At 38.2% G+C, this 13,792-nt stretch overlaps 1 protein-coding gene across 1 annotated transcript in view; it reads right to left on the bottom strand.

Moving 5' to 3' along the window:
• Positions 1–2,492: 2,492 nt before the first annotated feature.
• Positions 2,493–13,792, bottom strand: part of CCDC7 (coiled-coil domain containing 7) — an 85,182-nt gene continuing 73,882 nt past the window's right edge. The window contains exons 15-17 of the mRNA XM_062211463.1: positions 12,394–12,591; positions 6,081–6,118; positions 2,493–2,568 (exon numbers count right to left, since the gene is read on the bottom strand). Of these exons, the coding sequence (XP_062067447.1) occupies positions 2,550–2,568; positions 6,081–6,118; positions 12,394–12,591 (255 nt within the window). The 3' untranslated portion in view covers positions 2,493–2,549. The remainder of the gene's footprint in view (positions 2,569–6,080; positions 6,119–12,393; positions 12,592–13,792) is intronic.

Below are 13,792 nucleotides of genomic sequence, written 5' to 3'. Positions count from 1 at the left end.
CACTCACACAGTAAATAAAATGATAATAAATAAAGCTATTCACTTCCTCTTTATTCTTTGGCAAGTTGCCAAAAACAATATAAATAACATTTATCATCTTACTAAATGTGTGTCATTCATGGTCCACTTTAGAGTGAAATTCTAAATTAAAGAACCATAACATGACACATAATAACGAGCATGTATGGTAACAGATGTGATGCAAGGGTACTAACAGCATTGCATGACAGCCTTCACCGTCACCGAGGTGATGTGAGGAGCAAACTCCTGCTGTGACACAGCGCCTGTCAATTCTGCAGGCCCAAGCATTGCATCGTTCCAAGCAAACAGATGTGTAGGGGTGCAGCCAGTTACACTGATCACCAGACACCTCAAAATCCTTCTCAACGCATCATGGCATCCAGGCAAAATGGAAAGCTGCCATTGCATAACTGCCCAAACCACCTTGTATTTTTTTTTTTTTCTTTCCAGGACTGTCTTTCTCAGGAACATTCCATAACTCCCTCCATTTTCTAAACTTCCAAACAATCCCTACCCATATCTATTTTCCTCTAAGGGGGGGAAACAACTCATAAATCTTCTTTTGTTGAAAGGAAGAGAGACAGAGATAGAGATCTCTCCCATCCACTGGTTCATTCCCCAAACGTCATTATAGATGTCATCATCCATGCTTGCCAGACAGATGAACTGATGTCATTCACAAGAAACACTGTTTGGAACTGTCTTCAGAAAGCCCTTCTAAGACAAAGAGCTCAACCTCATCCCCATGGTGGGAACCACATGGGGGTCTTGTTAACCTGCCCTGCCTGAGGAATATGTAACCTGACAATTGCAAAGCCTTCTTTTCCAGGGATACCTCATACATATGCCTCTGGAATTTACTTGTGTGTGTGCCCTATCAGGGAAGCATTTTAGCCCTGGTTAGCTTCCACTTATTGCCCAAATTTGTGCCATGCTTGATTTGGTAACTTGGGCCAGGTTACAAAACAACAAAACCAGTTAAGAAAATTAAGGAAGAGGCTACTTTTTATATGTTTATTTATTTTCATCTACTTGAAAGAGACAGAGAGAAAGAAACCTTCTATCCACTGCTTTAGTCCCTGCACAGCCAGGGCCGTGCCAGGTTGCATCCAGGAACCTGGAACCCCATTTGGATGGCAGAGGCCCAAGAACTGAAGCTATCACCTAATGTCTTCCCAGGATATCTCAGCAGGAACTTGATTGGAAGTGAAGTAACTGGGACGCAAACCGGAGAGAGGTCTTCCATCCACTGGTTCACTCCCCAAATGGTCACAATGGCTAGGGCTAGGCCAGGCCTAAACCAGGAGCCAGGAGCCAGAAGCTTCCTCCAGGTCTCCCATGTGGGTGCAGAGGCCCAAGGACTTGAGTCATCTTCTACTGCTTTTCTAGGTGCATTAGCAGAGATCTGGATCAGAAGTGGTGCTGCCAGGACTCAAATTAGCACCTATATAGGATGCTAGCCCTGCAGGTGGTGGCTTTTCCCGCTATGCCGCAGCACTGGCCCCGTTTTTGTTATTTGTTTGTTTGTTTGTTTAAGATTTATTTTATTTATTTGAAAAGCAGAGTTAGAGAGAGGAGGGGGGAGAGACAGAAAGAGATCTTCTATCCACTGGTTAATTCCCCAGTTAGCTCTGATGGCCAGATGACTGAAACAGGAGCCTGGAGCTTCTTCCTCATCTCCCATGTAGGTGCAGGGGCCCAAGCACTTGGGCCATTCTCCATTGCTTTACCCAGATTCTGCATTAGCAGGGAGCTGAATTAGAAGTGGAGCAGCCAGGACTCAAACCCATATGGGATGTCAGTGCCCATATGGGATGTCAGTGCCACCTTAACCCACTATGCCACAGCGCCAGCCCCTGATTTTGTGTTTTATAACAAATTAGGTAGTACCGGGGAAAGTATAACAAAAAGATTTTTTAAAGTAGGTTGGATGTATAACTCTTATTTTTTTTTTCTTTTTGACAGGCAGAGTGGATAGTGAGAGAGAGAGACAGAGAGAAAGGTCTTCCTTTGCCGTTGGTTCACCCTCCAATGGCCGCTGCGGCCAGCGCATTGTGCTGATCCGAAGCCAGGAGCCAGGCACTTCTCCTGGTCTCCCATGCGGGTGCAGGGCCCAAAGACTTGGGCCATCCTCCACTGCCTTCCCGGGCCATAGCAGAGAGCTGGCCTGGAAGAGGGGCAACCAGGATAGAATCCGGCGCCCCAACCGAGACTAGAATCCGGTGTGCCGGCGCCGCAAGGCGGAGGATTAGCCTGTTAAGCCACGACGCCGGCCTGGATGTATAACTCTTAAAAGTAAAACACCAAGCAAGAGAGAGAGAGAGATTCAAAGAAAGATCTTTTATCCACAGATTCACTCCCCAACAGGCTGGTACTAAGTCACTCCCTATGCCCAAATAAATAATTAAAAGTTATAAAGTCCAAAAAGAGGTACTTTATTTTAGGCAATACCACACATCTATGCAGGTGGGGTCCCCTTCTTTACTTCCATCCATCTCTGAAGGTTTGGGGGACTCTTCCAAAGTGTTTCAGAGATCCTCCTCGGGTCTACGAAGCAATCCAAAAGGAATGTTGATAAGTAATATGGTGCCATGGGCTTCATAGTTTGAATTTTCATTATCTTTACCAATATTTAACCTAAAGTTAATACAGACAATTATATAAAACCTAACAAGCTGAAACAACCCATTTCATGTCACTTTTCTCACTGTTTTCCTTAGACTTCAAATAAAATGAATTGCTGGCTTTTCCATGAACACATTGTAGATTCTAAACACTCTCATCTTTGCCTCAAAACAAAGCTGTCTAACTAGAAAGCCCTACTCCCATATCCTCTTGTGAAAATCCAACCCAGCTGTCTATTTCTATCTTAAATTAAAATGCTATATAGTTTTCATTCCAGCCATCAAAAACCTTTTCCTCCTTTTTGATGTAGCTTGTTGGTACATTTTTACAGAATGCACCTTCTGCAAATATTCCCTGCTTATTTTTGTAAATGTAGTGTCTGCCTTACTAACTGCTAGTGCATTAAGGGTAATGATCATTTATTTGCCATCTTTTTACAACATGAAATATCTAGTACAATGCCATGTATAGCATGGATACTCAGCCCACCTTTCCTTGTTAGAGCTAAATTAAATTGAAGTAATCTTCCTGAAATTAAGGAACATTATATCATCAACAATTCTAGAAAAATAAAGTCATTTAAAGGAGGATTATTTGATACTCACGCTATGGTGTTTTCTGATCTTGATACCCTCAGTCTGTTCCCATCAAACCCTTCTTCCATTTACCACTTTTCATATAACTTCAGATGTGACTTACCAGCAAGCAGAATGAGGCTGGCACAGTAGTACCTCACAGAAACATTATCATAATCTCTCTACATATTTTTTCCAATGACCCTTGAAAAGTAACTAAGATTGCTTTACTCTGTTTTCCAAGACACTACATATTCTCTTTTAAATATTTTACTAAGGGATCTCACTCACAGAGATCTTTCATTTAGGTCTTCTTCTTTTTTTTCTTTTCCATGGTATCTTGGCTTTCCATGCCTACAATACTCTCATGGGCTCTTCAGCCAGATCCGAATGCCTTAAGGGCTGATTCTGAGGCCAGAGTGTTGTTTAGGACATCTGCCATTCTATGAGTCTGCTGTATATCCCACTTCCCATGTTGGATCTTTCTCTCCCTTTTTGATTCTATCAGTTAGTATTAGCAGACACTTGTCTTGTTTGTGTGATCCCTTTGATTCTTAGACCTATCCGAGCCATCGAATATGAACTGAAATTGATCACTTGGACTAGTGAGATGGCATTGGTACATGCCACCTTGATGGGATTGTATTGGAATCCCCTGGCACATTTCTAACTCCATCATTTGGGGCAAGACTGATTGTGCATGTCCCAAATTGTACATCTCCTCCCTCTCTTTTTCCACTCTGAAATTTAACAGGGATCACTTTTCAGTTAAAATTTAAACACCTAAGAATAATTGTGTGTTAATTACAGAGTTCAACCACTAGTACTAGAACAACAACAACAACAACAAATACTAAAAAGGATAAAGTATTACATTGTACATCTAGAGTCAGGACAAAAGCCGAAATGAAAGATCTCTGTGAGTGAGATCCCAGTGGAAAGAACGGGGCCATCAAAGAAGGAGGTACTGTGTACTTACATCCCATGTGGGATCTGTCCTTAATGTGTTGTCTAATGTGCAGTGATGCTATAACTAGTACTGAAACAGTATTTTTACACTTTGTGTTTCTGCGTGGGTACAAACTGATGAGATCTTTACTAATTATATACTGAATCGATCTTTTGTATATAAAGATAATTGGAAATGAAAAAAAAAAACCTGGTGTTAAATTGGAAATGGCATAGAAAATTAATTAATTTTTAAAAAAATATTATGTAGGATCTCTGTCTTTAATGTGCTGTACACTCTTATTTAATGCTATAACTAGTACTCCAACAGTATTTTTTTTTTCACTTTGTGTTGCTATATGGTGGCAAATTGTTGAAATCGTTACCTAATATATACTAAACTGATCTTTTGTATATAAAGAGAATTGAAAATGAATCATGATGTGATTGGAAGGGGAGAGGGAGCGGGAAAGGGGAGGGTTGTGGGTGGGAGGGAAGTTTTGGGAGGGGGAAGCCATTGTAACCCATAAGCTGTACTTTGGAAATTTATATTCATTAAATAAAAGTTTAATTAAAAAAATTTTACTAAAACCAATGTTTCCATTTTCTGAAATTCTCCAAGCGAATAATGTCTATCAAAGTCATCAGCGGCAATTAAAAGCTCAATATTAAAACAACTTATATTAAAAGTCACAACTTTATCTTCTTTAGGGTGACAAATTATTAGATTTACAGCATTTTCAAATGCTATTTCCTTAGAAAAACTATAGCAGTATGTCATGTTCTACCATAATCAGCATGACTGTAAGAGCACCATACTTTGTTTCTTTTCTACATGGGTCATAGATGGTTAAATACCCATGAAAACTAAAAATAATTTTTGAAACTTAAACATTCTCAAATGTTCACAATGCCAACAAGACACATATTTAAAATATAAAGGAATAAATGACAAGAAAACTCATAATACATTTGCAAAGCAACAGGTAAATCAGTGTCTAATTTTCACTTACATACTTTAAAAATAAGCACAATAAGCAAAATCACTATAAACATTATAATTTCAAAATTCCTAGCCATTAATCATTATACTTATTACCTAATACTTGCTAATTCAGCTAGAAATATTAAAAATGATAATAAAGCACAGAAATGCATACTTCTAAGTAATTATTTCTTTTTTACATCATAATCAAACCACAACTCTTCATATTAAGCTTTATATAATTAGGGAATAAGTAAAAGCTTCACATACATTTAATTATAATTCTCAATAACTCATCTCAATCACCATAGGGAAATACAGACCTGGCTTATTTTTATTGGAGAACAATCTCTTACTGATAGAATTTTTTCTCTACTAATATACCTGGGTTAGGCTTACTCTTTCTGGACTGAACAGGTTTGTGAGTCGGTTATAATGTGCTAATGAAACAGCTTCACTAATGAAGCTGTAAGGTCTAACTGGGTGAGTCAGTCACCCAAGTACATATGTGCATGCATACATTCACTTGTATGTCACGTGACTCAGCTAAATGGAAAGGCAAAGAAATTTTCAGAGAGTTGTATCTAAGTCCTGTGTCTTGATAACTAAATTCAAAATAAGGGTCAGTGACTAGAAATTTAATTACTATGGTCAGAAAAGAAAAGGCGTGCTTGGACATTAGACTTGGTTACTTAAAATTCTCATTTTAAAATGTTTGATTTTTGAATATACCAAAACTATCCAATTTTTGATATTTAAATTACAAACATTTTCTGTTTAGAATTACTTTAAAAAACAACAGTACACCATTGTAAGCAAGGATATAAATCAATGAATTTTATGACATTGAATTTAAAATGGCCATTTTTATCACTTAGGTATATGAACTAATATAATTTTTAAAAAACAATTTTTAAATGTTTTACCTTTCTTCAAATGATTCTTTGCTTTGAATGGTTGAGATCTGTGATAAAGATAATACTAAATTTGAATATGCCAAATGTGCATATAAATGTTTATATTAAACCATTTAGAAAAATATTCAAAATAGTATTTTAATGTAAATATTTTGTAAGATTAAGGTATCAAAGAACCTAAAAAATTATCATAAGTTGACATTGAAAGAGACATTATAGAAGAGAAGCAGATCCCAAAACTATATTTCTAAATTAAAAGTCAGGAGGGCTTTATAGTTTTATTAAACAAAGTACTTAGAACTTACCATTATATATTATCTAACCCATTTTTAATTGTCTCACAAAAACTACATATTTATGGAGTATCACATGATGTTTCAATACATGTCTACTTTGTATAATGTTCAAATCAGGATAAACATAGCTATTTTCTTAAAATTTATCATTTCTTTGTAATAAAAACATTCAAAATCCTACTACCCTTTTTGAAGTATATAGTAAATTATTGTTTATACAGTTACCCTAGTATGAATAAAATACTAGAACTTTAATCTTTTAAAGTATTCTTTCTGAAAGGCATATAATGCTAATATGATACATAATATCCCAATATGATACACTTTTTGTAATTTACAAATTTTTTTAAAAAATATACTGATTATACTGTATATATGTCTTTTTTAAAAAAGACTTGACTGACTGATTGATTGATTGGTTTGAGAGGAAGAATTATAGAAAGAAAGAAAGAAAGAAAGAAAGAAAGAAAGAAAGAAAGAAAGAAAGACAGAAAAAGGTCTTCTACCCATTGGTTCATTCCCCAAATGGCCACAATGGCTAGAGCTGAGCAGATTCAAAGCCAGGAGCTTCCTCTGGGTCTCCCATACAGGTTCAGGGTCCCAAGCACTTGAGCCATTCTCCACTGCTTTCCCAGACTATAAGCAGAGAGCTGGATATGAAGAGGAAAAGCTAGGACATAAACCAGCACCCATATGGGATACTGGCACTGCGGGCAGAGGCTTAGCCTACTATGCCACAGTGCTGGGTCCTGTATATATGTCTTAAAACATTGCAATGCCCCATGTGTAAGCATTACATGTTTTTTTTTTAATAGAAAACATTTATTTAATAAATATAAATTTCAAAATTTACAACTTTTGGATTATAGCAGTTCTTCCTCCCATAACCACCCTCCCACCCACAAACCATCCCCTCTCTTACTTCCTCTCCCATCCCATTCTTCATTAAGATTCATTTTAAATTATCTTTATAGCATTACATGTTTTGTTTTGTTTTGTTTTTGACAGGCAAAGTGGACAGTGAGAGAGAGACAGAGAGGAAGGTCTTGTCTTCCTTTTTCTGTTGGTTCATCCCCCAATGACTGCTGCGGCCAGCGTGGTGCGTGGGCCACAGCAGAGAGCTGGACAGGAAGAGGAGCGACCAGGACAGAATCTGGCGCCCTGACCGGGACTAGAACCCGGGGTGCCGGTGCCACAGGCGGAGGATTAGCCTATTGAGCCGTGGCGCCGGCCAGCATTACATGTTAAGCAAAAACATTTTGAAGTTAAAAAAAGTACATGTAGAATGTTTACTCAAGTATGAAAGACCTTCAAAAAGTTCAGGGAAAAGTAACAAATGTGTATTATGAAAAATTACATATGATTTCAAAATTCTTTTGCACCAAACACCTCTTAATTCCATTTTTCCCATAAACTTTTTGAAGTTCCATCATGTTTATTGAGATATGTGATGAAAAATGTTGGGTGAGCTGTGATCATTAAAGTGTGATTTTATTAGTTAATTATCTCTTGTAAATATGATAGATATTTTCTTATAGCATAAATGTTGATTCCAGATTTTATTCTAGGTCAGAACTTCATATATTTTGGTTTCTTCTCTTTTTTAAAAAAATTAACTAATTTATTTATTTATATCATTGTAAGGCATGGGCAGATAGACAGAAAGGGATCTCTCATTTCCTGATTCACTCCTCAAATGCCTGCAATAGCCAGGACTGAGACAGGCTGAAGCTACAAGCCTGGAACACAATCTGGGTCTCCTCTGGAGTAGCAGGGACCCCGCTACTTGAGCCTTCACGCTGCTTCCCAGGATATACATTCCCACAGGAGCAGAGCTGAGAACCCAACCCAGGCACTCTGACACGGGCACCCTAAGTGGCGTCTTCACTGATGTGCCAGATGCCTGTCCCTACAGCCAGGTTCCTCTACATAGAGATTAGCTGGCTTCATGCTTACCTGTCTTCTAGACGTTCACCGAACCGGTTTTCTTTCCTTTTGAAACACTGCTGGTGTACATTTCTAAGTTCCCTCTGCAGTCGAGTGTGGGAAGCAGCGTGTGAGAGGAAATCATGTATACCACCTCCAGCCTGATCCATGAAAATGACTGTTTGTCCTCCGTATTCTTCTCCGATAACGGTTTTTATGCCCCGAGTGGTACAGAAAGCCCCACGTGAGGTGGTGAAACCTCAATACACCAGGATACCTGAATGACCTTGTGGGGCAGAACTCCTTACCATGAAGACTAACCTCCAATGTCTTTGGACTATTACAATGAGAAAACAAATTTCTATTGTGCTCGAGCCATTATACATTTTGTGTTTACATGTCACAAGAGTTAGCCTGCATATTAACTAATATATCACCCACAATTTTCACATAGCCCACGCAGACAACTAGGATAGAGCTAACTAATGATGACATTTACTTAGCACCTCACAATATACAGAAGCAGTTCATAAGCATTATCTCATTTTATTCACACACACTCTTTCAAGGCATTATCATCTCCCATTAGTTAAGAGTTTGTATTTACTATGCATAGCCTGACAGAAATAATGATTCTTATCCCTCCTCCTAATTTAAAAAAGACAATTTATCCTAATAAACAACCTTAAAAACCCCCAAATGGAAGAAAAAACAAAATGGCAGAAAAATCAAAGTGGTGCTCCTTCTTCCAATATATCATTAAGATGTGTACAACACACATGTCTTGTACAGTCCAGTGTGCAGTAGTAGGAGTTTCACTTATTCTTCCTTTATTGCTTTTAGATTAATGGATTCTATTCCCCACAATACAGGGGTATAGGTGGCTTCTCTATGATGCCCAGATCTAAAAGGACCTACATCGCCGGCGCCACGGCTCAATAGGCTAATCCTCCGCCTAGCGGCGCCAGCACACCGGGTTCTAGTCCCGGTCGGGGCACCGATCCTGTCCCGGTTGCCCCTCTTCCAGGCCAGCTCTCTGCTGTGGCCAGGGAGTGCAGTGGAAGATGGCCCAAGTGCTTGGGGGCCCTGCACCCCATGGGAGACCAGGAGAAGCACCTGGCTTCTGCCATCGGATCAGCGCGGTGCGCCGGCAGCATCGCGCCTACCGCTGCGGCCATTGGAGGGTGAACCAACGGCAAAAAGGAAGACCTTTCTCTCTGTCTCTCTCTCTCACTGTCCACTCTGCCTGTCAAAAAATTAAAAAAAATAAAAATAAAAGGACCTACATCATAGGAGAAAGCTTCCTTTTGAAATAAGCAACATTGCAGCTCAACAGCAAACCCAGGGGCCACAATACCCAGGAGAGCTGTCTTAGCAGCTACTCGTGTTTGCAACACAAAAACACTTTCTTTTTCATGGAATCATTAAGAGAGAAGAATCTATCTGCTTCACAAATATACAATTATTCTCTTTAAAAATACACACTTTATATATTACTACTTTATGTGAAAACTTTCAGGGATTCTTCCTCCCTGAATATTGAAGACCAAACTTATTAATTTATTCAATTCAGGAGTTTCCACAATATTACATCAAAATGGCTCCAGTGGTCCCTCTTTAAGAGATCTGTGCCGGCAGTATGACATCCCCTTCCCTAACGTGTGGAATGACCCCGTAACTACATGGACTTCTAATGAATGGCCTACATGGCAACAGCGATGGGATATCAAAGATTCATTGTGTTCCCCCCAATCCCCTCTCTTTCTCCATGTATCTACCTCTCTCTCCATACATCTCTCTGCTCTAGAGGCCTCCTTAGAAAGGGTACTGATGTCTCAAGCCAAAAGCCACTTGAGGCCTAAGAACTATTCTATGTGTACATGAGTGAGTGTAGAAGTACTTATTCTTTAAAAAAAAAATATCTATCCATCCATTTGAAATGGCAGAGCCACAGAGAGGGCGAGACTGAAACACACACCCATACACACACAGAGGGAGGGAGGGAGGGAGGAAAGGAGAGAGAGAGAGAGAGAGAGAGAGAGAGAAAGTTAAAGACACACACAAACACACAGAGATAAATCTTCCATCCACTGTCACTCCCCACATGGCCGGATGAAGCCAAAGCCAGGAACCCAGAACACCAACAAGGTCTCCTACACAGGCGGCAGGAACATAAGTACTCAGGCCATCCTCCACTGCTTTCCCAGGCACATTACCATGGAATTGGATTTGAAGTGGAGCAGCCAGCACTCCAACCGGCACTTATAAAGGATGCTTAACCCATTGCGCTATAATGCCAGCCCCATGAAGTATATATTCTTAAGATAAAGGCAACCGAGTTAACACCTTGCTTACATCCTTGTGAGAGATCCTGAGCCAGATGAACCTGCTAAGACATGCCTGGATTCTGGACCCATAAATATTGTGAGATAATGTAACAAAATTTCCCAAATACGAAAGCCTCTGTTCCTCCCTGGAAGCTCCCCTTCCCTTTTCCTGCCAACAAAAGAAGACAAAGCCCTCAGCCCTGTGAATGATCCCCAGCTTGTTCTGGTTCCCCTGAGGCACCCTCTCTCCTTCCCCTGTCAGATTCTTTAGCTTTGCTATGATCGGTCTGCAGAGGTCACATGAACAGATAATCAATTTCTGAAAGCTCTCTAGAGTCCAGCGTGCAGACTGGACTGAAGAGAGTGAATTCTGGAGACAGGGGGACCAATTAGAGTCCTGCTGGCAGCTTGACTAAGGGAACTGTCAGTGAAATTGAGAAAAATAGACAGAATTTTGTGGCTCATAATTGGGTTGAGACAAAGGAACAGAAAGGAAAACAATGATCCCCAAGTTTCTATTTCCGCGATGAAGCAGGTGAGAATGCCAGGAAATCATGAATTTGAGGAGATGAAACAGGTCTGAGAAGAAGGCAATCCATTCATCTGGGAACATGATGAATTCTGGATTATGCAGCCCATTCAAGTAGACAAACTCAGTATTCTGATGAAAGACAGGACTGGAAATTAGATGATGTCTAGAGATAAGAGATTTAGGTGGCACTGGAAGCCACAATGGTATATGAGCATGCTCAGAAAGAGTGTGTGGAATAAAAATAGATAGAACCCAGAGAAATACTAACTTAAAGGATGGACACAGCAACAGGACAAAGAGGAATACCCAAGAAAGAAAAGGAAAATAAAATAATTGTGCTATTCCTTAAACAAACTACAGACTGTGGTCAAACACTGCAAAATGGACAAGTCAGATAAAACCATGAAGCATCCTTTGGAACAGCGGCAAGTAGGTTTTTTGTGACATTGACACAAATGATTGTAATAGAGTGGCTGAGAAAACAGTAAGATGATAGTTAACTGAAGAATTATTATAAGAAAAGGACACGAAGACAATGAGTGGGAGCGATTTCCTTGCCATTTCCAGTATCAATCTGTTTCATCGGTTTCAACATTAGCCAGAACAGGGCAACCTAAATAAATGATATTACATGCATCATCCAGGCTAAGAAACTAGCAATTAGGAGATGTTTACTGACGTTGAGTTGAATATATAGGATGTTAGGTGTGCATGAACTTATATGTAAGCCATTAAAAATTAGAAATAACTTGCCCATGTGAAAGTAACATGCATGACATATTAGGTAACAAAGTTACTGTTTTTGTTAAGATTCATCATATTATTTTATCTAACTTCTTCTTTATTTAACTTGCTTATATGAAAACCTTCATTTTGGATTTAGGGAAAAATACTAAGAAATATAAAGCATTAAGCTATTAACAAATTAAGTGTTCAAATGTAGCCATATAGACAAAAGAAGATAGCTCAGGTACGATTACAGAAGTAAAAAGACCTATATTTGAAATCTAACTCAACAATACTGTGAAGTTGCGTAGTTTAATTTATAATGTAGTTCTTAAGTCTATAATGAACTGATATATCCAGAAGGTAAAAGAGGGAAAGTCTAAATAAAAAAGCATAGATAATTTGAAAAATTTTCAAATTATGTTATATATACATATAAATATGAAGTAAATGATCTTATGAAAGACAAATTTCTACAACACTTACTGCTACCTCTGTTTTGGATATTTCCTTACCTGTGGATGTTTTTGGATTTTATCATTGATCTTTTGTTCATCTGTAACTGAAACTACTGATTTTTTTTCTTGCTTCAAGGGTATATTTTTTGTATCTTCATCTTTAACTTTTATTTTAGTAGTGTCCTTTTCCAATGATACCTTGTACTTCTCTTGATTTCGGAGATACTCAAGTTGATTCTTAGTTCTTTCAGCTTCCTGTTTTTAAAGAAGTCCCAGTTTATCAAGTGTTGTCTAGGATATTCTCCTGCTAATCTTGCAGTCTTTAGGATTCTGTATACATTTATGCCCATCTTATTTCTCAACCTTTATTTTTATTGAGTAGGAGGAAGCTAGATTAAGCCATTGGTATAATCAATACTTTAACAGCTCCACAGTTAAAATTAAATGATGTGAAAAAAACTCTTCTACTTTTGAGGACTATTTTTATACATTAAGGTTTCTCCTTTTTTATAAGGCCATAGTTTTTATACAGGCAAATTAAAAATTAATAAGAAATATATATTACAAGAAGTGGCATGTTGTAATCAGAATAATTAATACCTATAATATCAAAGAATAAAAAAAGTAGAAAATAATTTCTAGTACAATGAAAATATTCTTTAAAATGTCATCTTTTATATTTTTATTTAGTTTTTATTTTATTTACCTATTTTATTTAGTTATATTTGTATGAAAGGATAGGTCAAAAAGAAGATAACTCATGAATAACCTCATCACCTAACAAAATGTTTGTGGCTTCTTTCATTTTTTGTTTTAGTGTTTAGCTATAATTAGAAAAATAGAAGTGTAAGACCAGTTTAACTGAGTTTAATTGCAATACTGCAGTATTTTTCCTTTAAATATACTGTATGTAAGTTTGAAATAGGTTGCTCTTATCTGATAAAAAAGTTTTCATTCTGGCTTACTATATTTGACAAGAAAGAATACTAAATTTTATTAATACATTTCTATTGAATAAAATTAATATAACTTTAATTAGACAAACAGTATAATATGCAGATGCTTTTAAGGTCAAGATTTTTCATTTAAAGAGCTTTTTATAGATATATGTTTTGAAAAGGATTATTGATTTATTTATTGCAAAGGCAGAATCACAGAGATAAAGGAACACAGGGAGAGGGAACTGCCATCTGCTGATTCACTCCCCAAATGGGCACAATGCCCAAGGCTGGACCAGGCCAAAGCCTGGGCTGGGAACTCCATCCAGGTCTCCCACATGGGTGTCAGGAGCTCAAGCATGTGGGCCATCTTCCACAGCCTTCCCCGGCCATTAGCAGGGAGCTGGATAGGAAGTGGAGCAGCCGGACTTGAAAAGCACCACAGGCTACAGCGCAACCTCTGTGCCAGAACAGCAACACCTTTTATGGGTAGTTCCCCTCTTGTTAATTTTAAAGGA

Source organism: Lepus europaeus, chromosome 14, assembly GCF_033115175.1.
Source record: "Lepus europaeus isolate LE1 chromosome 14, mLepTim1.pri, whole genome shotgun sequence".
Lineage (NCBI taxonomy): Eukaryota > Metazoa > Chordata > Mammalia > Lagomorpha > Leporidae > Lepus > Lepus europaeus.
This window is presented reverse-complemented; position numbering and strand designations above follow the sequence as displayed.